The 27,137-nt window shown below is 42.6% G+C and overlaps 1 protein-coding gene across 1 annotated transcript in view; it reads left to right on the top strand.

Moving 5' to 3' along the window:
• Positions 1 to 785: 785 nt before the first annotated feature.
• The window catches only part of LOC124622273 (cytochrome P450 4C1-like), a 118,498-nt gene continuing 92,146 nt past the window's right edge, over positions 786 to 27,137 (top strand). Inside the window, exon 1 of the mRNA XM_047147936.1 lies at positions 786 to 1,071. Coding sequence (XP_047003892.1) covers positions 906 to 1,071 — 166 coding nt within the window. The 5' untranslated portion in view covers positions 786 to 905. The remainder of the gene's footprint in view (positions 1,072 to 27,137) is intronic.

Below are 27,137 nucleotides of genomic sequence, written 5' to 3' on the forward strand. Positions count from 1 at the left end.
GCGTGCCGAAGGCGCTGGCTCTAGTGGGGTCAGATGTCTCTTTCGCGTTCACGTTAACGTTAGCTGCCACGTCATGAGGAAAGACGGCTGAAGTAGTCAGGAGTAGCAACGTATTAAAACCTTTACCAGAGAGAGAAAAGGGTAAGAAGTTGTTGTACAGGAGACAGTGAGAGAGAGAGGAGAGAGAGAGAGAGAGAGAGTAAGAGGGAGGGAGATAGAGGAGGACGTCAGGGCTCATCACACTTTGGTAAGTAACCATTTCATGTGAATTTCTGATAAGTTTGGGATAAGTGATGGAATGCCAGAATGACGGACTGTGTTCATACGCCCTGCTCAGAGTTAACGCACCGATCAAATATGTAGTTGACAGCGCAACGCTAATTTTATTTCACGTCCTTCACTGCTGATCATTGAAGTTTGTTCTAATCAACGCTTTCAGTCGTGATAATAGAATTACCGCTAACAGACCGCAAAATTCGTCAGAAGTGAATAATGCTGCTGCAAAATGTTCAAATGTGTGTGAAATCTTATGGGACTTAACTGCTAAGATCATCATTCCCTAGGCTTACACACTACTTAACCCAAATTATCCTAAGGACAAACACACACACCCATGCCCGAGGGAGGACTCGAACCTCCGCCGGGACCACTGCTGCTGCACGAGGCGCATTAATTAATTCACTTGGGAGCAGTCCAGAGGGAAATATCTACGTAAGCAGATAAGAATCCGTATAAGCGCTGCTGTGCTCAAAGAGACGCGCTCCTATCAGCGAAGTTAAATCACGAATCTGCATCTATCGCCTGCGTATCGCTGCCTTGGAAGGACAGGCGGCGTCAATAGTCCGTCTAGGTCAGCACGTGCCAGAGAGCCGCCAACACAGTGTGTTTTCACAGCTGCTGGCAGGATGCTGGGAGTGTCGGCGTTGTTGCTGGCTGCCCTGGTGGTCGCTGTGACGGCCATCTTCATCTCCAGGATGTGGCGCATCTGGACGGAGATCGACAAGCTGCCGGGAGAGATGGCTCTGCCGCTCCTCGGCAACACCTACCGGGTCTTCTTCTTGGAGCGCGAAGGTAAGCCGGTCTCGGATCCAGCTGTCACAGAACCTGGACTTAAAGATTTCAGTCTTTTACCACGTCATCCATGCTACCTGGGAGAACTTGGACGGTACTCCTAATCCAGTTACCGAGAAAAAGGCCGGCCGGAGTGGGCAAGCGGTTCTAGGCGATTCAGTCGGAAACCACGAGACCGCTACGGTCGCAGGTTCGAATCCTGCTTCGGGCATGGATGTGTGTGATGTCCTTAGGTTAGTTAGGTTTAAGTAGTTCTAAGTTCTAGGGGACTGATGACCTCAGATGTTAAGTCCCATAGTGCTCAGAGCCATTTGAACCATTTTTACCGAGAAAAAACAAATAATTCATGTAACCACCAGCGGAGAAACGCTCCTTTCGGAGTACAAAAATGCAAATACGTTCCTGTTTATTTTCATGCTGAGCCGCTACGGTCGCAGGTTCGAATCCTGCTTCGGGCGTGGATGTGTGTGATGTCCTTAAGTTAGTTGGGTTTAAGTAGTTCTAAGTTCTAGGGGACTGATGACCTCAGATGTTAAGTCCCATAGTGCTCAGAGCCATTTGAACCATTTTTACCGAGAAAAAACAAATAATTCATGTAACCACCAGCGGAGAAACGCTCCTTTCGGAGTACAAAAATGCAAATACGTTCCTGTTTATTTTCATGCTGAGAGAGATAAAGACAGCTGCAGTGGAAAAGAGACGGAAAAGTAACATATATTGGAAGGTAATAGACAGTGGTTGTGTTATAGAAAGAGCGAAGGAGACAATGACAGTGTGAGAGAAAGAGAGAGAGGCAGTGACAGTGGAACACAGTTGGCAGTGACAGAACAGTGCTAGTAAAAGAATGAAGCAGACACTGCCACGGGGTGGGGGGCAAAGAAATAAAGAGAAAGAGGGTGACGGCTAGTGATAATGAGAGAAAGAGTGTATGACAATGACAACGAGTAAGAGATATATATAGTGACAGTGAGAAGAGGTAGTAGCAGCAGGAAGGAAGAAATAAGATATTAGCAATAACAGAGGGCAAGAGGGAGACTGTGACACTAAGAAGAGACTGTAAGAGTAGGCCTGAACGAAGGGTATTGTCGCTATGACACAGGAGACAATGAAAGAGAGACACACAAGAGATAATGGCAGGGAGTTGAGCTTAGTTAGAAACGGCAATAAGTAGTGGGTGGGTATGAGCGATTTATAGCGAAGAACTAGAGGGTGCGAAGGAGGTTCACTTAAGAAACTTGTGGAATGATGATAGTTCCATGTTAAGAAAAGTGCGAGCATGTTCGAATGCCAAAATTTTTGGGAACGTTTTTAAGGGTGCTGTGGAAGGAAGAATAAGGCAGCTGGTATTCCACTTTTCAATCAGAATTTTTTAATAAACAGGGACACACTCGCAGATTTTGTGTTCTGATAAGAGGATTTTTCCGTTGGTTCCCTCCCTTTCCCTGTTGCAGCTGGGCGTGTAACTCATATGAAAATAAATGTATTAATCAGTAAAATTTACAGTTTACGTATGAGAAACTGAAGTAACGCAAAACTAATTTTACATTTGAGACCGGATTTTAAGTGAACAAAAAATTGCATGTGCTTCAGTAGAAGAACATGGGGTTCCCAAATGATAACGGAGGCACTTTACTACATATTTCTCCGTGATATGTCGCTTCATAAACTACAGTTTCACCTCGCGCCGTTTTACGTGTGTATTTTACTTGTAAATGTGGGGTAAGTTTGAACCTCTGTATCTCGAAAACGGATAAAGATATGAAGAAAATTTTTAGGTTATTCGAGATTGGGATCTTTGGGATGTATCCTGCGAATTTTGGCCATTTTCTGTACATAGCCGTCTACGAATCCACGGCTGGGTTTTCGTCCGTTGGTGACAGTGAAAATGCTGTTAAAAAAAGCTCTTTTTGCGGTTTTCAGAGGAACCACCTATGAACGAATCGTGCTTCCATAAGTCTCCTCAGGTCCATCGCAGACCACATCGAATGCAAAAAGAACCAACCGATTTGCTCCATTTGCCGAAATAGGGGGAATTACGTAATATTCGTATTTTTGCCCTGTACTGTAGTGTGTAAAGCTATCCCATAAAATCAATTTCATTCCTTATAGAAGATCTTGGTAGTTGTAGATACTAACAAGTAACTGATTTGGAATTAAATTGTCCCTACCCGTTCTGGTGGTTCGTTGTTTGTGTAATGTGTCATAGCATATACAAATGTTTTGTATCGTGAACGCGTCGTAATTGGGAGGACGGTAACCGTTTGGATTTCCGTCAGTCTCATTTTGTTGATACAGGGCAAGCCACACTCTGCGTCTCGAGCGTAACGTAGAGGCCGCGTCGTCGCTTGCATCACCGAACTGACCTCACTGTGTAGTACGTAACGCGGCAACAGAACTTCACGTGCAGCTGCGAGAGATAACCCGCACCGTAGCTGTTAGTGTGGTTTTCCTCATACTCATTATTACTGTTTGTCATAAAGGTAAACATCTGAAGCTCTTCGTGTTTCAACAGGTTTCCTTCCAACAAAATGGAAGGAAAAAATGGGATCTGCCCACATGGCACTGCTTTATGTAGTTTTGTGACAACTATTACCACCATACCTTTCTCAAAATAAGTATTTTCATTGGGTACAGGACGATGATAAATACTGCAAGTCTCAGCTGCCAGAGCTGCCTTTGATGCGTTCAAAAATGGTTCAAATGGCTCTAAGCACTATGCGACTTAACTTCTGGGGTCGTCAGTCGCCTAGAACTTAGAACTAATTAAACCTAACTAACCTAAGGACATCACACACATCCATGCCCGAGGCAGGATTCGAACCTGCGACCGTAGTGGTCGCTCGGCCCCAGACTGTAGCGCCTAGAACGCCTTTGATGCGTCATTCCCACCTTGTTTCCTCACTAATTTTAATTCTTTCTCTATGTTTCCTATCTGGTGATTAAAATGAGGTTGAACATTCTCTTGCAATTTAGGCAAATCTTCGCAAAATTTGTTTGTGTAACTCCTAATTAGTCTTTGACCACCTGTGCAAAAGCGTTCCGTTCGGAATACACTTTAGTAATAGTTTTCTGAACTACTTTGTTTAATGCTGTTTCTAGTCTTTCTGTAATCTGATCATCAGTTTCCTTTAAAAACTCGTGTGCTCTCTTTTCGTGATAATTGGAGTGATATACTTGGGTCACTACCTGCTAAAGGGTGGACTTCTTCTAGTTCCAAAATACCTCTAATGGTGGTTTTCAAGTGTGAGATCTCGTTGGTTATGATTTCTACATCAGTTCGCAACTCGTTAGTCAAGTGACTAGGAACCTCGGTTTTTAAATGCTCAGTCTGGTTTTTGACCTCGTCAGTTCTTTGCGTAACCTGACTAGATAAGCTAACTCGCTGTTGTTTCATAGAAGCCATGTCATCATCCATAGTCTCTAGTTCTTGTAAAATTAACGTAATATGGTCTGTTGCAACACTAAGAGATTTACAGATAGTCTAGTCTATACCCGGTGGCATAATTTCGCTCGTCGCAGCGATCATGTTATTAAAATTTTTTCACTCTCTTTTCCCTGATTGCGCTCAGTTTCTGAAATGAAGAAGCCGTTATTTTGAACTGCTGTCGAGTTATCACCATACTAACGTACAGTGCAGTTTGTAGAATCTGTTACTTATCGTAATGCAATATCTGTGTAGACAGTCCACAGGTGCTATTTGCGCACCGCACATCTTCACAGATAAACAAACTTTCATTCTTTTTAAGACAGTGGCAGTTCACAACCTCACGCTACACGCCCTTGGAGGTACACGCCTACGTAGTTGGAAATTTGTGGTAAGTTCCTATGGGACCAAAATGCTGAGGTCATCGGTCTCTTAGGCTTACACACTACTTAATCTAACTTAAACTAACTTGCGGTAAGGACAACACACGCACCCATGCCAAAGCCTATATAGTTCCGTCATCTTGTAGGTCTTTTACAAGAAGTACAATAATTACACAATAATAATCAAGTTTTCGAATTACTAAGCCTAATATAAACGAATTTTACATCTACAGGAAGCAGAACGAAGCGGAGTGAATGGTGTATTGTGTTACCTTGTGTTGTAGCCGCTACCAATGATGTCTTCACAAGAATTTATTAATTGTATCATTTCCTTGTTTTATATTCTTCCTTTAGTTTCGTCTCAAATTTCGTATAAATTTAGTTCTTTTTTTAATTTTCATGACCTTTTTAGTATTAATACGTATGTCTCGTAGGGTTTCATGAAAAAGAAACAGGAGTGAAATATAGATCTTTTGAAGTAAAATTACATATGCAACATATAAATTATCTGTCTTTTTTTAGACCTATGAGTGGTCGCCATTTCAACTCTACTGGAGAGTTAAACTGACGATTAACTGAAAATCTTTAAACTCGAAAGAAATTTTGTATGTTTCGGGAAAAATTGGCAAGGTTTCTAATTTTTTGCGATCGGCTCAGTTTTGAACATCTCAAGTGCGCCAATATTGTTCGTTCCAGCAAATCGGACTTTTTAAATTAAATATTATGCGGGTCCCTAATAATTACTACAGTTCTTAGCTATCTCGGTGAGAGAGCCGCAATGGAGGCTAAGTAAACTTCAGCCAAACCGGCTATTACCGTTCATACTGGAAGATACGACCGCATATTTTTACAAAACATATTAATAACATTTAAAGGGAGACATTAGTATAAAAGAAAGACCATAGCACAATGTTTGAGCAAAAGAATGAGTGGTTATTTTCACTTAAATAAACTAACATTAATATGTACGTCTTCGCAGTACAAGTCAAGGAGGAGGAAAGCTAAAGAGGAAAGTGACATGTGAAAGATGTCGGACGAAAGATGAATATAAGTTTTACAAAGATCGTCCTTCAAATGGCTCTGAGCACTATGGGACTTAACTTCTGAGGTCATCAGTCCCCTAGAACTTAGAACTACTTAAACGTAACTAACCTAAGGACGTCACACACATCCTTGCACGAGGCAGGATTCGAACCTACGACTGTAGCGGTCGCGCGGTTCCAGACTGCAGCGCCTAGAACCGCTCGGCCACCCCGGCCGGCAGATTGTCCTTCACTCACTTTATTCCTCGGAAGATTACCTGACACCGTTTTTACGATTTTACTTTTTAAACCTGCAAGTTCCTTTGTTGTCATAAATAACATATTAGACAGTCATACTGTTATATTAGCTTAAAAAATAAATTTCAGCTGAACACGAAAGGAAAGAAACAATACACAACGACATTGTGGCCAGACGACAACATTCAAATTTGTGACTTGTCGCCAAGTCAGTATTGCAGAGCTCCTTAATTGTTTATCTTCATTAATGGACTTCTCAATTATCTCTACAATCTTTAGTCGATACTATGCTCTGCAGACAGTGAAAAGCAGTCTAAAGATTTACACAGTTCTCATTCCCAAGCAAGTGTTAGTGAGCCACCACTGCTTCACTAAGTGGTGTGGGTAGTGATGATGTCAAGCCGCAGCTTGATAGCTTGGCTAATTTAAAAGAGAGCGTATGCTTGAGGACGGCGTTCCTAATCCGATACTAGTAGAAAATAAATAAATGTAGTAAACAGAATGCATTGTGGCTGTGAAAGTGCTTTTTCCAAAAAAGAACCCGCAAAGTTTGCATTGTACGCGTCCTCACCTAGTGAAAGCAGACAATGAATGGATAATTACATCTTTTGAATAACTATCGGGGAAGCTACAGGTTGCTTCCCTACTATGACGGCACTTGAATAGTGTGCGATGGTCTTCTAACAGACTTGTGCTGAATTAATCATTATTCACTTTACCTACAATGGAACAAGTGTTCAGATCAGTCCATCAGGATCTTTACTACACAAAGTTTCCAGATCTGGTAAGTATCATCTGCTAAAATGCCAGCGACGTTTTTCGACGATATCGGACCTGTATTCATACAGAGCGAGGAAAGGTAGTCTTCTCCTATGAGCTACTGTGCAGCTTCACATTACAGACGGATATAGGTGTATCAGGCGAGAAACTCTGAGAAAAAATCCTTTGCAAGTATTTCTACACGAAAATTAGTCGTTATTTAAGTAGTGGCATTCATTTTGGCCGTTAATCCCCTCGAAGGCATTCAGCATCTGTTTATTTAAGAAGCTATCCGCAGAGACTACTATCACAGACCTTAAATCTTCCAGCTGTCTACCGACGGCTCCTCTACGGCAACGAACGATTAATAAACAAGCAAACACCGAGTGAATCACAACTTCTTGTTTACTGACAACCGGTTTCAACCTGCGCTGCAGATCATCTTTACGTCTGGCACCACAAAGGGCAGTATTTCAACGTTCTGTTAAACTAGAAAACAAGGATATTATTTTCATACAGCGTTCACAAACTGCACTTTGTGGCACCAGATCTGAAGGTGAACTGCAGCGCAGATTGCAACCTGTTGTCGGTAAAAGAAAAATTGTGGTCCAGACGGTGTCTACTTATTTATTATTACAAGGCGGTTACCGGTCCTAAGACATGAACCAAGGATTACTTCGTAACTTCGTGAAAACTACCTACTTCGCTTGTTACCATTCTCAGATCTTCATCCACGACAATCCATTAGTTGACTACGCCCCGTCTCGTACAGTCCATGAGCGCACAACCACAGCTACCTGCTTCTTACTCCAAGCTTTCATCGCTTGCAAAGCTTACACCAAACGGAACGTAATATGGCCTTAACAGTTCTGGATTTCAAACTTGCGTTAAGCGGCTTGCTTTCACCTATCGACACCCTAGGAAATACACTCTCTCCTTATTTGCAGCCCTGCCCGCTTCTCTTAACACAGAAGCTGCTGTAAAGGGCTTTGAAAAATCTATCTAATTCTTCTCATTGTCAAACTCAGCAAATGAGCCGTGGCGTAGCCATAAGCAATCACATATGTAGAGTCAGTACTGCGTGCCTGCGTAGATCCTGTGCAGATATATGGCCGAGATACCTGTTCCCACTCCGTGTATGTGACAGCTGGCGTACCGTGTAGTGCGTACTGTTATTTAACTTCTATCTGTATCATTACAAGGATTGTAAAAAAGGTTTATGCAACGCCGTCAAGTAACAATTGCAGTTCACCATTCCAATTTCAAGTTGAAATACATATTAAATAAATATTAGTTTCCTAACGGAATGCTACAACGTTTCATACATAACAAAGAAGAAATCTAGCTGAACACGTCCATCATATTATTAAACTGAAGCTTTTCACAACAAATGTGAAATGTATGCTATTCCACATATTTCCGGGACCTTTTTTCCATTTTCAATCTTGTTTCATTATTAATACAAAGTTTTCATGCTATCCCAATGTCTGATGGAGTGAATGGGGAGTCTGCATGAAGAATTAATCTTGGTACTCTAAATTATTAGGCCTTTACCTAATGTTGTGTAATTTTGTGTTAGATCTTGTACCTTGTATGAAAATCCTAATGTAAAAAATCGGTCGGTATTCATGTCGAGAAAGTAATGCCTTTACATCGGTCTCTCAGATACGTAAAGGTGTTGTTAGCCTGTCTGGCATTTTTAGCGAATATATGCAGATTCATTAACGGCTTACGATTCGTCAAACATGTTAAATATCTAGTTATACGAGAGCAGCTACAACGCTCATTGACCATAGTTGCTCTCACCGAGTCACAGGAGAGCGCGGTCCTGCTTTCTGGAACCGTTAGGTGGAGTAAGCAGACTAAATTATCGAGGAGCCAGGATCCACTCCTGACCGAGTAACGATGTATCTCCGATGACTCTGAAAATATTGTGGAACAGTGTTGTACAGGATCGTGTAAAGGCAAATGGAATCCCCAGACCCATGAGAGAAACATCGAACGAAGTGGCGCAGCGGTGACACGCTGCTGTAGTATGCGGAAAGATGGTAGTACAAACCATCATCTGAGCATCCAGATGTAGATTTATGGTAGTTCTCTCGAACCGCTTGAAGCATATGGCGGGATGGTTCCACTGGAGGGTTCATAGCGCCAACCTGTCCCTTTAACTTGAATTCTGTCCCTAAAGTCTCGTTGTTGAAGGGACGCTAATTCTACTCATCTGTCCATTCTTCCCAACACAAAATGGATCATCCAATATGAGTTAATACCCACAGTCAACGAGCAGTTTGTATAAAGTACTGATCTCCTTTCTCGAATTCTTAATATCGCTTATACGCGATCTTCGTGCCTCTTTACATGGAGAAATCTTACGAAGATGGCATTTTGGTCTCTTGTTCGTCCCAAACACCCGCACTTCCAGTGTCTGCCCCAACACATTCTTAGTACCCAGATGGCCATTATTAACAACGTGATCAACCTACCATCGACGAAAGTTCCATATTCATTGTACATATTTCTAAACCACCACGCCTAGACAATATTCCGGATAATCCAGAAACTTCTGCAGTACTACTTCAAACAGTTCAACTCTTGAGCTATTACATCCTCACAAAAATCTAACCAGATCCTAAGCGCTAATTACTAATCGTGCTACACGCCGCTTACGAATCCATGACTTCGATTTTCAGATATATCACCATCATAATCTACTCGCTAAAACATTAAAATACTTTTGGCTATCACTGCATGCCACTCCAAATTGAACCCACTTCTTTAAAGCATCAAGCACCATCCACTATGCCTGCTATCAGCAGCCATTCCATCCTTATATTCCGCAACGTGCAATCAATATACTCGTATGCAATCCAAAGACGCTACAAATCCCTCCAAATCCTTGAGCACCTCAGAACATGCCGCTTTATGCAGTTCTGTACCTTCCACAACGCCATCGAACGCATTTAAAAGTCCTATGTCTTCTACTAACGCAGTACTGCTCAAACCCCTTTCTTTCCCCTTCTCTGGTATTCTTTCCCCTTACCTCTGGTATTCTTGCAGCACTAACAACAAACCATATAGCCTTACCAATAATACCTGAAACATCTCGTAACGAAGCATCAGCCACATCTCACCTCCAGATCACTAAATTTGTCCAGTTATCCAACAGTTCTTTTACATCTAGCAGACTCTTCCCCCTTATAAAGCTAACAGTAATGCCTCTCATTTCTCCTACTCCAGTAACCATGTCTGACATAGATTCTCAACTACTCTATCACTATTTTCCAGCACTCAAAATCTTCCATGCATACAACGCCAACACTCTTCAGCACGTATCACCAGTCACACCGGTCACTTCTCCGAAATGTCTATCATTACACTAAACGATTCACACAAAATCAATAATATTACTAACTACCCTCACCGAGTGAGGTGGCGCAATGGTTAGCACAATGGACTCACATTTGGGAGGACGACGGTTCAATCCCACGTCCGGCCATCCTGATTTAGGTTTTCCGTGATTTCCCTAAATCGCTCCAGGCAAATTCCGGGATGGTTCCTTTGAAAGGGCGCGGCCGACTTCCTTCCCCATTCTTCCCTAATCCGATGAGACCGATGACCTCGCAGTTTGGTCTGTTCCCCCAAACAACCCAACCCAACTAACATCATTTTTCAATGTTTACCACATATTTAAATATGGTATGTTGCTTTAAAGTAAAGGCAGGTCTGAGTTCAACAGAGTAAGCTACAGAGTTAGGTATTAAATAGGTGTATACTTCATGTTCCGCTCCATATACCATGGACCTTTCCATCGGAGGGATGGCTTGCGTGCCTCAGCGATTCAGGTAGTAGTACCGTAGGTACATCCACAACGGAAGGCTATCTGTTGAGAGGCTAGACAATCGTGTGGCTCCCGAAGAGGGGCAGCAGCCTTTTCGGTAGTTGCAGGGTCACCATTGTAGATTATTTACTGATTTGGCCTTGCAAACATCAACAACATGTGGTAGTACTGTGAACGGCTGAAAGCAAAGGGAAACTGCAACCATAATTTTTACCGAGGACATGCAGCTCTACTGTATGGTTAAATGATGATGGCGTCCTCTTGAGTAAAATATAGCGGAGGTAAAATATTCCCCGATTCGGATCTCTGGGCGATGACTACTCAGGATGATGTCGTTACCAGAAGAAACAAAATTTGCATTCTATGGATCAGAACGTGGCTTGTTAGATCCCTTAATCGGGCAGATAGGCTTGAAAATTTCAGTTGGGAAATGGATAGATTGAAGCTGGATATAGTGGGAATTTTCAGTTCGATGGTGGGAGAAACGGGATTTGTCGTCAGGTGAATACAGGGTTATAAATAGGAAAGCAAATAGGAATAATGAAGAAGTAGGTTTAATAATGAATACGATAATGGGAAAGCGGATAAGCTACTATGAACAGCTATAGCGAACGCATTACCTTAACCGAGATACACACGAAGCCCACGCCCACCGCAGCGGCACTAGTATAGAAGCCAACTAGCTCCGCAGTTGATGAGGAGACTGAAGTGTGATGAGATAGAGAAATTATTCAAGGGTTAAACGAGACGAAAATTTAATAGTGATGGGGGACTGGAATTCGATGGTAGGAAAAGAAAAATAAAGAAAAATAGTAGGTGAATATGGACTGGAGGAAAGGAATGAAACATGAAGCCGCCTCATTTAATTTTGCACAGAACATAATTAATGGTCGCTAACACTTGGTCTATGAACTATAAAACGTGTGTATACGTGGAAGAGACCTGAGGTTACAGATAGAGATTTATGAACCTGATTTTAAATTGTAAGACATTTCCAGGGGTAGATGAGGACTCTGACCACAATTTACTGGTTATAAACTGTAGGTTAAAAGTGAAGAAATTGGAAAGAAGTAAAAATTTAAGGAGATGGGACCTGGATAAACTGAAAGAACCAGAGGCTGTCGAGAGCTTCAGAGGGAGCATTATATAACGGTTGACTAGAACCTGGGAAAGGAACACTGTAGATGAATAATGGTTAACATTAAGAGATGAAATAGTGTAGGCAGCAGAGGATCAAATAGGTAAAAAGACAAAGCCTAATAGGAATCCTTGGATAACACAAGAGATATTGAATTTAATTGTTGAACGGCGAAAATTTAAAAATGCAGCAAATGAAATAGGCGAAAAGGAATACAAACAATTAAAAAGTGAGACTGATAGGAAGTGCAAAATTTCTAAGCAAGAATAGCTAGTGGACAAATGTAAAGATTTAGCAGCATATTTCACTAGGGGAGAGATACCCCTTACAGGAAAATTAAAGAGCCTTTGGGCAGTAGAGGAGCAGCTGTAGGAATATCAAGAACACTGATGGAAAACCAGGTCGAAGCAGAAATGTGAAAGCTGAAAGGAGTGTATAAAGGATCTATACAAGAGTGACGAAATTGAAACCAATATTATAGAAAGGGAAGCGGATGTAGACAAGGATGATACGGGAGATATGATACTCCGAGAAGAATTTGACAAAGCTCTGAAAGATCTTAGTCGATACAACGTCCCGGTAGTAGACGATATTCCATCAGAATTACCGACAGCTTAGGGAAAGCCATTCATGATAAAACACTTCCATCTGTTGCGCAAGATGTATAAGACAGGTGAAATACCCTCACACTTCAAGAAGAATGTAGTAATTTCAATTCCAAATAAATCAGTTGTTGTCAGGTGTGTAAATTACCGAACAATCAGTTTAATAAGTCACGTCTGCAAAATACTGACACGAATTCTTTACAGAAGAATTGAAAAACAGTTAGAAGCAGATCTCTGAGAAGATCAGTTAGGATTCCGTGGAAATGTAGGAATACACGAGACAATATTGACACCACGACTTATCTTAGAACATACACTACTGGCCACTAAAATTACTTCACCAACAAGAAATGCAGATGATAAACGGGTATTCATTGGACAAATGTATTATACCAGAACGGACATGTGATTACATTTTCACGCAATTCGGGTGCACAGATGCTGAGAAACCAGTACCCAGAACAACCACCTCTGGCTGTAATAACGGCCTTGATACGCCTGGGCATTGAGTCAAACAGAGCTTGGATGGCGTGTACAGGTACAGCTGTCATGCAGCTTCAACACGATACCACAGTTCATCAAGAGTAGTGACTGACGTATTGTGACGAGCCAGTTGCTCGGCCACCATTGACCAGACGTTTTCAATTGGTGAGACATCTGGAGAATGTGCTGGCCAGGGCAGCAATCGAACATTTTCTGTATTCAGAAGGGCCAGTACAAGACATGCAACATGCGGTCGTGCATTATCCTGCTGAAATATAGGGTTTCGCAGGGATCGAATGAAGGGTAGTGCCGCAGGTCGTAACACATCTGACCACTGTTCAAAGTGCCGTCAATGTGAACAAGAGGTGATACGCCGGGTGATACTTCACTATGGCGATGACGAATACACGTTTCCAATGTGCGTTCACCGATATGTCACCAAATCGGATGCGACCATCATGATGCTGTAAACAGAACTTGGATTCATACGAAAAACTGACGTTTTGCCATTCGTGCACCCAGGTTCGTCATTGAGTACACCGTCGCAGGCGCTCCTGTCTGTGATGCAGCGTCAAGGGTGACCGCAGCCATCGTCTCCGAGCTGATAGGCCATGCTGCTGCTAACGTCGACGAACTGTTCGTGCAGATGGTTATTGTCTTGCAATCCTCCCCATCTGTTGACTCAGGGATCGAGACGTAGTTGCGCGATCCGTTACAGCCATGCGGATAAGACGCCTGTCATCTCGACTGCTAGTGATACGAGGCCGTTGGCATCCAGCACGGCGTTCCGTGTTACCCTCCTGAACCCACCGAATCCATATTGTGCTACCAGTCATTGGATCTCGACCAACGAGAGCAGCAATGTCGCGATACGATAAACCGCAATCGCGATAGGCTACAATGTGACCTTTATCAAAGTCGGAAACATGGTGGTACGCATTTCTCCTCCTTACACGAGGCATCACAATATCATTTCACCAGGCAATGCCGGTCACCTGATGTTTGTGTATGAGAAATCGGTTGGAAACTTTGCTCATGTCAGCACGTTGCAGGTGTCACCACCGGCGCCAGCCTTGTGTGAATGCTCTGAAAAGCTAATCATTTGCATATCACAGCATCTTCTTCCTGTCGATTTAATTTCGCGTCTGTAGCACGTCATCTGCGTCGTGTAGCAATTTTAATGGCCAGTAGTGTAGATTAAGGAAAGGCAAAGATACGTTTCTAGCATTTGTGGACTTAGAGAAAGGTTCTGGAAATGTTGGATGGAAAACACCCTTTGAAGAAATTCTGAGGGTAGCACGAGTAAAATACAGGGAGGGAAACGTCTTCACAACTTTTACAGAAACTATACGGAAGTTGTAAGAGTCGAGTGGTATGAAAGGGAAGCAGTGGTTGAGAATGGAGTGAGACATAGTTGTAGCCTATTCTCGGTGTTATCAATATGTACATTGAACAAGCAGCAACGGAAACCACAGAAAAATTTGGAGTAGAAATTAAAGTTCAGCGAGAAGAAATAAAAAAAAATTGTGGTTTGCCGATGACATTGTAATTCTGTCAGAGACAGTAAAGGACTTGGAAGAGCAGCTGAATGAAGTGGACACTGTCTTGAAAAGAGGATGTAAGATGATCTTCAACAAAAGCAAAACAAGGATAATGGAATGTAGTCGAATTAAATCAGGTGGTGTTAAGGGAATTAGAGTAGGAAACGAGACAATTAAAGTAGTAGATGGGTTTTGCTATTTGGGCAACAAAATAACTGATGATGGTCGAAGCAGACAGGATATAAAATGTAGACTGCAATGGCAAGAAAAACATTTCTGAAAAAGAAAAGTTTATTGACATTGAATATATATTTAAGTGTTACGAAGTATTTTCTGAATGTATTTTCCTGAAGTGTAGCCATGTAAGGAAGTGAAACATGGATGATAAACAGCTTAGATAAAAGAAAAATAGAAGGTTTTGGTATGTTTTGCTACAGTACAATGCTGAAGATTAGATGGGTCGATCACATAACTAATGAGGAGGTACTGTAAAGATTTGGTGAGAGAAGAAAACTACCGCGAAACTCGACCAAAAGCAGCGATCGGTTGATATGACACATTCTGAGACATCAAGGGACACCAATTTAGCGTTGGAGGGAAGTGTAGATGGTAAAAATCGTAGAGGGAGACCAAAAGATGAATACAGTAAGCAGATTGAGAGAGACGTAGGTTGCAGTAGTTATTCGGAGATTAAGAGGCTCGCACGAGATAGTGTAGCATGGAGAGCTGCATAAAAACGCTCTTCGGAGCGAAGACCACAACAACAACAGCTTAATCTCAGTGGTACAGCTTGCGATTAAAACTGTAATTAATATGTTCATAGGTTGGATAGATAAAACCAGGATAAGTGCTGTTGATGAACTCTGCTACTCAAAGATAGCAGTGCAGGTAAAACTATCTCACGCTGACACCTAAGGGTGTGGAAAAATTATCGTCGCTCTGCTATTTAAGATTAATATCAAAAACCAGTTTCTCAGCATTGTGAGCTGTCATCAAATGTTTCCTGTTACTTGGTAATTTTTTCATAGCACGTCATTGCGTATAATACAAGATTATTTGAATACATCGCCGCAAACGTCGGACAAGACAGATCGCACGCGGAAGATTATTTTTATTAAGGAAAATATTCTTTTCACCTGTAGCTTTTGTGTTACACAAATTGGCCATTGCAAGCGACGTAGTGATCACGTAGTATGTTGTTGTCCTCTTCTAAATTATCGGTGAACATTAGAAGTTACTTACATCTGACTTTAAGCATCTAGCAAGGATTACGAGCTGTTTCATCTCCCTGATATGTAGGTACGAGGGCTATCCGTAAATTAACTTCGACTAGACTATTAAAAATTAAGTCCCTTGTAGCTTTCTGGCACTTTTACGTGGTCGGAAAAACGGAATTTTGTGCGCAACTAATAAGCGACTGAACTACGCTGTGTTACTGCGTCTCCGGCCTGTTACTTAGTACGTTGAATCACTCGCTTTTGTCAACGCATTTCATGAAAGTAACGCGAGAAGGTAACATCACAAGTTTATTGTGAGACTCCTGCAATAACCCGAAGGTCAATAAAAAACAAACGGTGCAAGATGATTGCTGAAGAAATTATTCTCCTTCACGAAATTGGTGATCCGGTATTGTAAATCGAATGAAAGAAAAGAGACGTTTTGCTGGGATACTTTTCATCATTCTCCCTATATCTCCGAATTTGGCTCCTACTGGCTTTCATATCTTGTTCAAGATTAAGGCCTGGCTGGCTACTCAGCATTTGACGAGCAATGATGAGCTCAAGAATCCAGTTAACAACTGCCTGAAGCACCAGGTGGCATACTCTTTGATGGAGGAATAAATAAGCTGTTCTCGCGGTGTAACTGTATACGGCCTTACGTGAGTATTCAATTTCGAAATTTACTATCGTGTAGTAATAGGCGTGGTTCACTCTGTGCTGTCTACAACCGCACAACAAATCTTCCATCTAATTTGACGTATTCATAGATACATTGATTTTAAAATCTTGATATTATTGTGCAGCTGTACGATTTTGTATTACGGCCTGACAATCGGACAACGAAGTAGAAACGAGATTATTTCATCGTCATGCTCAAGATCAGTACTGTAATCACTAAAATAGCAAAACTGCTATTAAAATTACAAATCCTAAAATTAATTTCCTGATAAACGTTTATTTACGGGTCGACTACAAGATGGATGGCACTGACAGAATTCAATTACACGCGACTTCATTACCTGTAAAGCAATAATCATACAACTTCAATATTTCCTACGTCGAGTTACTGCTTCACACATTAATATTTTTGTCTACTGAATTAGTAATAACCACAGTAATTATACCGATCCTTACGGGAGCAACATTGTTGGAAGAAATTAGTTACAGCTTTTGAACGTTTGAACAAGGTAAATACCCACATAAGCTCTTTTTGACTGAATTATAACTAACCGATAAAGACAAATAGAAAATGAGCATGTAGTTATGGCCTTTGCTTCTAATAGGCCATCTGAAAGCAGTTATTACAACAGCAGGTATCGCCTGAGAACATTCCCGCCGGGCGTAATGCTGTTTTCCTGCGCCATAGATCAATCAGCAACATTAGTCTTGTCTTCTTACTCTTTCATTGCCATCATACGTAACATCAGCCATTTTCCGATATTGACATGTTAAGGGTATGGGCTTTTTTCAAATCTATGCATTTATGAACACTTGCTCACTCCACATTTCTGCCAGGCGACTCTTCTTTTGAACATTCAATCAACAAACATGTCAAGAGTTCCTAAATCAGTGTTTGCTTTTCAACAATAACTATAGTTATACACACATCAAAAAAAGTTTTGCATCGTCTCGGTTCCGAGAGTTCCAGAACCTATACAGATAACTGGAATAGAGATCAACATAAACCTCACTTCCGGTCTCTTTATTCCTCATGAAAACCACACATTGTATGTTGTACCACCATACAGCGAGACCTTCAGAGGTGGTGGTCCAGATTGCTGTGCACACTGCTACCTCTAATACTCACTAGCACGTCCTCTTGCATTGATGTATGCCTGTATTCGTCGTGGGATACTGTCCACAAGTTCTTCAAGACACTGTTGGTACAGATTGTCCCACTCCTCAACGGCAATGCGGCGTAGATCCCTCAGAGTGGTTGGTGGGTCACGTAGTCCATAAACAGCCCTTTTCAATCTACACTCCTAGAAATGGAAAAAAGAACACATTGACACCGGTGTGTCAGACCCACCATACTTGCTCCGGACACTGCGAGAGGGCTGTACAAGCAATGATCACACGCACGGCACAGCGGACACACCAGGAACCGCGGTGTTGGCCGTCGAATGGCGCTAGCTGCGCAGCATTTGTGCACCGCCGCCGTCAGTGTCAGCCAGTTTGCCGTGGCAAACGGAGCTCCATCGCAGTCTTTAACACTGGTAGCATGGCGTGACAGCGTGGACGTGAACCGTATGTGCAGTTGACGGATTTTGAGCGAGGGCGTATAGTGGGCATGCGGGAGGCCGGGTGGACGTACCGCCGAATTGCTCAACACGTGGGGCGTGAGGTCTCCACAGTACATCGATGTTGTCGCCAGTGGTCGGCGGAAGATGCACGTGCCCGCCGACCTGGGACCGGACCGCAGCGACGCACGGATGCACGCCAAGACCGTAGGATCCTACGCAGTGCCGTAGGGGACCGCACCGCCACTTCCCAGCAAATTAGGGACACTGTTGCTCCTGGGGTATCGGCGAGAACCATTCGCAACCGTCTCCATGAAGCTGAGCTACGGTCCCGCACACCGTTAGGCCGTCTTCCGCTCACGCCCCAACATCGTGCAGCCCGCCTCCAGTGGTGTCGCGACAGGCGTGAATGGAGGGACGAATGGAGACGTGTCGTCTTCAGCGATGAGAGTCGCTTCTGCCTTGGTGCCAACGATGGTCGTATGCGTGTTTGGCGCCGTGCAGGTGAGCGCCACAATCAGGACTGCATACGACCGAGGCACACAGGGCCAACACCCGGCATCATGGTGTGGGGAGCGATCTCCTACACTGGCCGTACACCACTGGTGATCGTCGAGGGGACACTGAATAGTGCACGGTACATCCAAACCGTCATCGAACCCATCGTTCTACCATTCCTAGACCGGCAAGGGAACTTGCTGTTCCAACAGGACAATGCACGTCCGCATGTATCCCGTGCCACCCAACGTGCTCTAGAAGGTGTAAGTCAACTACCCTGGCCAGCAAGATCTCCGGATCTGTCCCCCATTGAGCATGTTTGGGACTGGATGAAGCGTCGTCTCACGCGGTCTGCACGTCCAGCACGAACGCTGGTCCAACTGAGGCGCCAGGTGAAAATGGCATGGCAAGCCGTTCCACAGGACTACATCCAGCATCTCTACGATCGTCTCCATGGGAGAATAACAGCCTGCATTGCTGCGAAAGGTGGATATACACTGTACTAGTGCCGACATTGTGCATGCTCTGTTGCCTGTGTCTATGTGCCTGTGGTTCTGTCAGTGTGATCATGTGATGTATCTGACCCCAGGAATGTGTCAATAAAGTTTCCCCTTCCTGGGACAATGAATTCACGGTGTTCTTATTTCAATTTCCAGGAGTGTATTACAGGCATGTTCGATACGGTTCACGTCTGGAGAAAGTACTGACCACTCTAGTCGAGGGATGAGTTGTCCTGAAGGAAGTCATTCACCAGATGTGCATGATGGGGGCGCGAAATGTCGTCCATGAAGACGATGACCTCGCCAATATGCTGCCGATGTGGTTGCACTATCCGTCTGAAGATGGCATTCACATATCGTACAGCCGTTACGGCGCCTTTCACGACCACTAGCGGCGTACGTCGGCCCCACATAATGCCACCCCAAAACAGCTGGGAAACTCCACCTTGCTGCACTCTCTGGTCAGTGTGTCTAAGGCGCTTAGCCTGATCGGGTTGCCTCCCAATACGTCTCCGACGATTGTCTGGTTGAAAGGATATACGACACTCGTCGGTGAAGACAACATGATGCCAATCCTGAGCGGTCCATTCGGTATGTTTTTTGACACGTCTGTACTGCGCTGCATGGTGTCGTGGTCGCAAAGATGGACTTCGCCGTGGACGTCGGGAGCGAAGTTGCCCCTGACGCAGCGTATTGCGCACAGTTCGAGTCGTAACAGGATGTCCTGTGGCTGCACGAAAAGCGTTATTCAACATGGTAACTATCAGGGTTCCTCCGAGCCATAATCAGTAGGTAGCGATCATCCACTGCATTAATAGCCCTTGGGCGGCCTGAGTGAGGCTTGGCATCGACAGTTACTGTCTCTCTGTATCTCTTCCATGTCCGAACAACATCGCTTTGGTTCACTCCGAGACGCCTGGACATTTCTCTTCTTGAGAGCTGTTCCTGGCCGAAACTAACAATGCGAGCACTATCTAACCGCGGTATTGACCGTCTAGGCATGGTTGAACTACAGACAACACGAACCCTGAATCTCCTTGCTGGTGGAATGACTATCTTCAGGAGTGCTGGGAACCGGGGTGATGCGAAACTTTTTTTGATGTGTGTGAAATATTTTAGGTGTTAATACAAAGTTAACAATTTTCCCTAAAGGGAGCTGTACGAACTCCACGCTAGTAAGACGCTACTCTTTTAGTTCTATAAAGGCCCGATAGATGTCGCTGCTAGCGCAGATCAATAGAAACTACTTCAAGTCTGATACTACACGGAACACAAAGAAAGAAAATATTATTAGTTACAGATACGAGAGGTTGAATAGTCAGAACGGTACGAGTAACGTTTGAATTTGGGTGGCGACAGTGTTGAAGTAATGTCAACATGTAAGCACAGATTTTATATAAAAAATATGTATTTATTTCTTTTCGTAATAGCTAATCAGAGGCCACTATACGAAGAGCCCTGGTACGTCAGGGTGAGATGCAGTACACCTGCTGTAGAAATAAATGACAGAAAAAAATTGCACACAAGGAAGGAGTTTTGTGACATAATTGAAAGTTGGTAGGTGTGTTTCAACATCTAAAAGATGATGTCTATTCAGATTTTGCCCCAGTTGCGTAAGAGTGACCGCCACTATGTGGATGCAAATCAGGTTTGCTTTAAATACACGCTGTAACGGTCGTGAGTGTTTATTGCCTTTGAGATTGGACGCGGTGAGTTGATGTTAGTGAAGAATGCCTTAAGACGAGAAAGGTGCCATTATCAACACCCCACTGAGTAGGAACGAGGTGACGCAATACGACTACAAGAGATTCGATGTTCCTTCTGGGATATTACAGTTAGGCATAGCAGAAATTTACGACTGTACTGTACTGATTGCTCGCAGCGCTGGTGACGAGAATGTACAGTCGCAAGATGGCCGGGCTTCAGTCATGTGGCACTATCGATAGGGAAGACCACCGCGTTCAGTGTATGGCTCTGGCGCATCGTACTGCATCTGCAGCAGCAATGTGAGCAACAGTTTTCACAACACAAACAATGCAAAGATCAGCACATTCCTCAAACTGGGGAACTATCAAGAATGGGGTTCCACAAGGGTAGGTCTTGGGTCCTTTGTTGTTATATTAATGACTTGCCATTCTATATTCATGAAGAGGCAAAGTTAGTTCTCTTTGCTGATGATACAAGTATAGTAATCACACCTGACAAACAATAATTAACTGATGAAATTGTCAATAATGTCTTTCAGATAATTACTAAGTGGTTCCTTGTAAACGGACTCTCACTTAATTTTGATAAGACACAGTACATACAGTTCCGTACAGTAAATGGTATGACGCCATTAATAAATATAGACCTTAATCAGAAGCATATAGCTAAGGTAGAATATTCAAAATTTTTAAGTGTGTCCATTGATGAGAGATCAAATTGGAAGAAACACATTGATGATCTGCTGAAACGTTTCAGTTCAGCTACTTATGCCATAAGGGTCATTGCAAATTTTGGTGATAAACATCTTAGTAAATTAGTTTACTACGCCTATTTTCACTCATTGCTTGCATGTGGCATCATATTTTGGGGTAATTCATCACTGAGGAATAAAGCATTTATTGCACAAAAGCATGTAATCAGAATAATAGCTGGAGTCCACCCAAGATCATCCTGCAGACATTTATTTAAGGATCTAGGGAGATTCACAGTAGCTTCTCAGTATATATACTCTCTTATGAAATTTGTTATTAACAACCAACCCAATTCAAAAGTAATAGCGGTGTGCACAACTACGATACAAGGAGAAAGGATGATCTTCACTATTCAAGATTAAATCTAACTTTGGCACAGAAAGGGGTGAATTATTCTGCCACTTAAGACTTTGGTCACTCACCAAAAGCCGGCCGCGGTGCTCTAGCGGTTCTAGGCGCTCAGTCCGGAACCGCGAGGCTGCTAAGGTCGCAGGTTCGAATCCTGCCTCGGGCATGGATGTGTGTGATGTCTTTAGGTTAGTTAGGTTTAAGTAGTTCTAAGTTCTAGGGGACTGACGACCACAGATATTAAGTCCCATAATGCTCAGAGCCATTTGAACCATTTTTGAATTTACCAAATAGTATCAAAAGTCTGACAGATAACCAACAAGTATTAAAGAAGAAATTAAAAGAATTTCTTATTGACAACTCCTTCTACTCCATAGAGGAATTTTTAGATATAAATTAATAAAAAAAAGAAAAAAACTAAACAAAAAAATTATAAAAAAAGATTTAAAAAACAACAAAAAATAAAAAAGTTGTTATATTACCTTTATTATGTTGTTAAATTAGCTTAATTATGTCATGCATTGGAAAATTTGACTCGTTCCACATCATTACGAAATATCGTATTCATGATCCATGGAACTAGTATTAATCTAATCTAATGTAAACAACAGCGACATAACGAACTGTTACAAATCAGTTACAGCTCCGAGCCAAATGCCCTGTAGCGTGCATTACGAAGACTCCAAGACATTGCCATTTGCGACATCGGTGGTGTAAATTGAGAGCTCACCGGGGAGGGGGGGTGAGGGGCAGCGTGGAAGTTCGTTGTGTTTTCAGATGAAAGCCGGTTCTGCCTCAGTGCCAGTGATGGCCTTGTGTTGGTTAGAAGGAGGCCAGCTGAGGACCTGCAACCAACCTGTCTGCAAGCTATACGCAGTGGACGAACTCTTGGTGTTATGGACTGTGGTAGATTTCGTATGACAGCTGGAGCACTCTCGTGGTCACCCCACGTAGCCTCACGGCAAATCTGTATGTCAATCTGACGATTCGATCTGCTGTGCTGCCGTTCAGGAACAGCGTTACTGGGGCTGGTTTCCAACGAAATAACGCGCCCACATACCACTGTTGTAATCCAGCATGCTCTACAGAGTACCGACATGTTGTTTTGGACTCCTCGATCACCACTGTACTCAGTGGAGCTCCTATGGAGCTCATATAGGACGACAACTCCAGTATCATCCAGAAACAGCATTAACTGTCCCTGTACTGATCGACCACGTGCAACAGGCATGGAACTCCATGCCACCAACTGACAACCGGCACCTGCACCACACAATGCAAGTACGTTTTCTTGGATTCAACATTCTGGCCGCTACAACCGCTATTAACGTAACAGCATTTCGCATTTCACGCTTACATTAATCTGTAACCTTCCAATGTCAATCACCGAAATACGTATTCCCGAAATGTCTTTACTTTTCATTAATAATGTTTTGGTCTTGCGACTTCTTCCGGCTGTTTTACCAAACCGCACGGAATAATAACCGTTTCAAAGGGATTGTGGCAATAAAACATACATGTTTACTACGTATCAGAATGTGCAGGCAACTAGGACCATAATGTTCTGCTACTCAGCGAAATATGTGTAACGGTTTTCTGTCTAAATTATAATAGCGAGTTCCCGACCTAGGGTGAAGTTCAGTTTGGGTTCCAGAAAAATGTAGGAACAAGCAAGGCAATACTAGCCCTACGACTAATCTTAGAAGATAGACCGAAGGAAGCAAATCTGTGTTTAAATCATTTGTTTAACAAGATAAACTTTCAACAATGTTGACTGGAATTCGCTCTTTGAAAGCTGAAAGTTAGCAATGCTATGATGTACTTTGAGAATGGCTAAGTTCGGATTATGCGGAAACCAGACTGCAATCATACCAAGTCGTGACATGAAAGGGAATAATAGTTGAGAAGGATATGAGAGTAGGTTGTAGCCCATCCGGAATGTTGTGTAGTCTGTAAACTGAGTAGGCAGTAAAAGAACAAAATTAATGCCAAAGTATGAAATATGAAGGATGTAAAATGCAAACTGGCAACGGAAAGAAAAGCCTCTCTGAGACAAAGAAATATTTTTTAAGAAGTATCAGATGAATGTACCTTGCAGTAGTCACGATGAGAAGAAAAGATTGGGGCAGAATATGTTAACAACAAGATCGGAGCTACACCAGTATTTGGGTTGAAGGCCATAACACCAACACTACAGCTAGCCAACAAATGTTTCTCGTGAACAAGTTTAGGTAAAGAATCAGCAAGTCTATTAGGTGGCTTAAATCGAGCAGCTTACCACCAGTGACTAAGTACTCCAACAACTGTGTGCTTTGGTAACAGAGCGTTTTCGATCCGTACCTTTACTATGTCCAGTGCGTTTGCCTGATTCAGTACTCTGGATTATCTTCATTTGAGACGTGTCATGAAAGCAGTATATACTTCCTCATATCCTCTAGTACTGAGCTTTTTGTGAATTTTTATCACGACTGTAAACCGGATTTGGTTGAGCGATCATCTCTACGAAAACATGAAGCTTGCGATATTTCCCAAAGAGAACTATTTAAACATCAGTTAAGAAGGTCATTTCTAAAGTCCTGCTCACTGCGCATGCGTGCCTTTATGGTGGCGTTATAAAGTTAAAAATCATGTCAGATGTGACCGAGTCTGGCGAGTCTGGTTCGCATGGCTGTGTCGTGAGTATTTCAGTTTTAAAATGGAAGCTGAAACTGAGTCAAGTAGCGACCGTAGTTCCGTACGTGGAAAGAAGCGAATGGAAATTTACCACGCTTTGTCAGGGACGTGCGGGAGTAAGACAGTGAACTGTACCACCGTATCACGGTGGTCTGTTCGTCTCCGTGAAGGTCGGGTAAGTACTAAGGGCAGCCCAAGAAGTGAGTGGCCATCAACTGCAACAGACTACACCTCTCAGGTTATTCTTAATGACATTTCGAGAGAGGATCGACGAAAGACATGTGAGGAAACTGCATATGAGGCCAGAATGTCTGTCACTTCAGTTTACAGACTCATAACTGAGAAGTTTAAGATGAGAAAGTTGCTGCCAGATGGGCTCTGCAAGATGTGAGTGAACAGCAGAAAGCAGGTCGCGAAAGAATCGCAGAAGAATTGCTCCAAGGTTATCGAAAAGAAGGAAAACATATTTTGAGCCACCACTGAATTATTAGTCATCACAGTGGAAAAATTTCAACCCTCCACGCCCGAAAAAATCAGCCGCCAACAATCAAAGGTAAAACTACTAATGATCTTTGCGTGATGACATGAATGAAGTCATAGCTACAAATAGTGTGCACCAGGGTCGTCTGTAACAGGTGCATACTACAAAGTGTTTCTGCAAAATGTTTGGCGCCCGAAAATCGGCCAAAGAAGGCTTGACATGCTTGCAGCAGGGGTTCTCATTTTGCACGGTAATACAAGACCGCATATTGCCCTACCAACGAAAGAAACGCTCGATAAATATGGATGAGTAATACTTCCCCACTCACCATACATTCCTGGTAAGAGCCTTTGATTTGTTTCCCAAATTGAAGAAACAACTCCGTGGAAAACGTTTTGCTACAGCTGAAGAAGCTTCCAGTGAGGTGAACCGAGTAAACGGACAACTCAACGACGGAAGTGCCCTAGTAGGAATAATTCTACTTAGTTTATCCAATGTTTCCAACCATCACATTGTCCCCTACGAAATTTTCAATTCATTAATTCTAGTGACATAAGTTTCAACTCCTGGGGTACCTCTTTCCCATGATCAGTATTGGGCATATAGTAACTAATGGGGAAAACAGACACAGAGGAAATTATACGATACCAGAATCAAAAATGTTCCACTAAACGTAAATCGGCATACGGGTCTTTTGCAACGTAACTGTAGATGTGCTGTTACGAGCCGCCACTGGATTCAGTATGACGATTGACACAGTGAGTATAATTGTATTTACAATGTTATTTAAAATGTAATCCTTCCGATTAACTTCCTACGTCACAGTCCTCGATCGTCACTCATGGCAGACCGTAACATTAAATAAAATAATGCTTCTTACTTTACACAATACAATTTAACGTACATATAGCACCTATTAAAGGAGACTGGTGCGTCATCCTTGTAACTGAATACAATACTGCATTCATGTCTGCAGTGAATTAGAACCAGCGGTCATCTCGCAAAGCTGGAAAAGGTGTAGAATTCGCTGCTCCATTTCTTTAATTGTATGGACGGAAGTGCTGTCCACGTCACGTTTGTGATGACTTCAGGCAGAAAGGTCCAGAGGATTGAGGTCAGGTGATATCTTATTCTACAGTTCTGGCACGATCTATTCATCTCGTATCATACTTGCAGGTTAGTCGTCCTCTCCACCAACAGCAAAGTACGTCGTTGTACCATCATGTATGTTCCACAAAGCCCAACGCTGCGCAAGAGGAATATTCTCAAGCAATTCTCTGAGATCATATCCGAAAGTCCCCTTTAAAGTTTCCCTGGAATGATGTGTGGTCCAATGAGACGATCATCTAGTAGGGAAGAATGTTGTACCTGGAGGATAGTGCATCCATCAAAGAATGTTATATCCTGGTCCGTGAGGTAGTCTAGTGATCGATTTAGAATCACTAAGTAATGTGCCCTAGACAACGCCATAAGCAGTTTCTGGCATTTTCATCTGTTTTTGTTGTTGTGAATATGACTTTGCGTTTTGTGCATCGTTTGCAAACATTAATAATTTTACACATTTCGTGCTGTATAACATATCAAAGCTGTTTGGAATACATTAGTAATTCTTCAGTTACATTTTAGCGAGTGGAGTTCTGCACATTTTTAAAAATAGTTACATAACTCGCAGACGGTTATGCTATACTATGTCAGTCATGCATCGCACTGTGCCTTGAAGAGAGAGAGGCCTTATGCTGTGGAACATGGGATAGTTGAGAATAAACTGAGTTGCTTTAACGACTTAGCAATTTTCCCTGTCTAGAAAATGTATATATGTGTTACTTATCAATACCTTTTAAAGTGTTTGTACCTTGTAACAGAGTTCTGGTAATGCCTCTTCTTCATTTGAGATCACTTATCGTATTGCGTAGCAGAGTAATGTAACACAAAGACTATGACATACAGTAATGACAAGGTTTTCTAGATATCAGTACTTTTAAATTTGGACAGAAAATTTGTTCCTTGATATGTGATCATGCTGGACTTAGGAATAATTTATCCACAATTGGAAAAACCTATTATTATAGATTTATATAATTTCAGGAAAGGTCTGCAACACATACAAAGTGAGCGGTATCATTTCAGAATGGAATAACAAAATACATCAATTTTCTGTTTGAAGAGTGTTTCTAACAGTAACTACAGCACTCTTAT

Source organism: Schistocerca americana, chromosome 7 (assembly GCF_021461395.2).
Source record: "Schistocerca americana isolate TAMUIC-IGC-003095 chromosome 7, iqSchAmer2.1, whole genome shotgun sequence".
NCBI classification, from domain to species: Eukaryota; Metazoa; Arthropoda; class Insecta; order Orthoptera; family Acrididae; genus Schistocerca; species Schistocerca americana.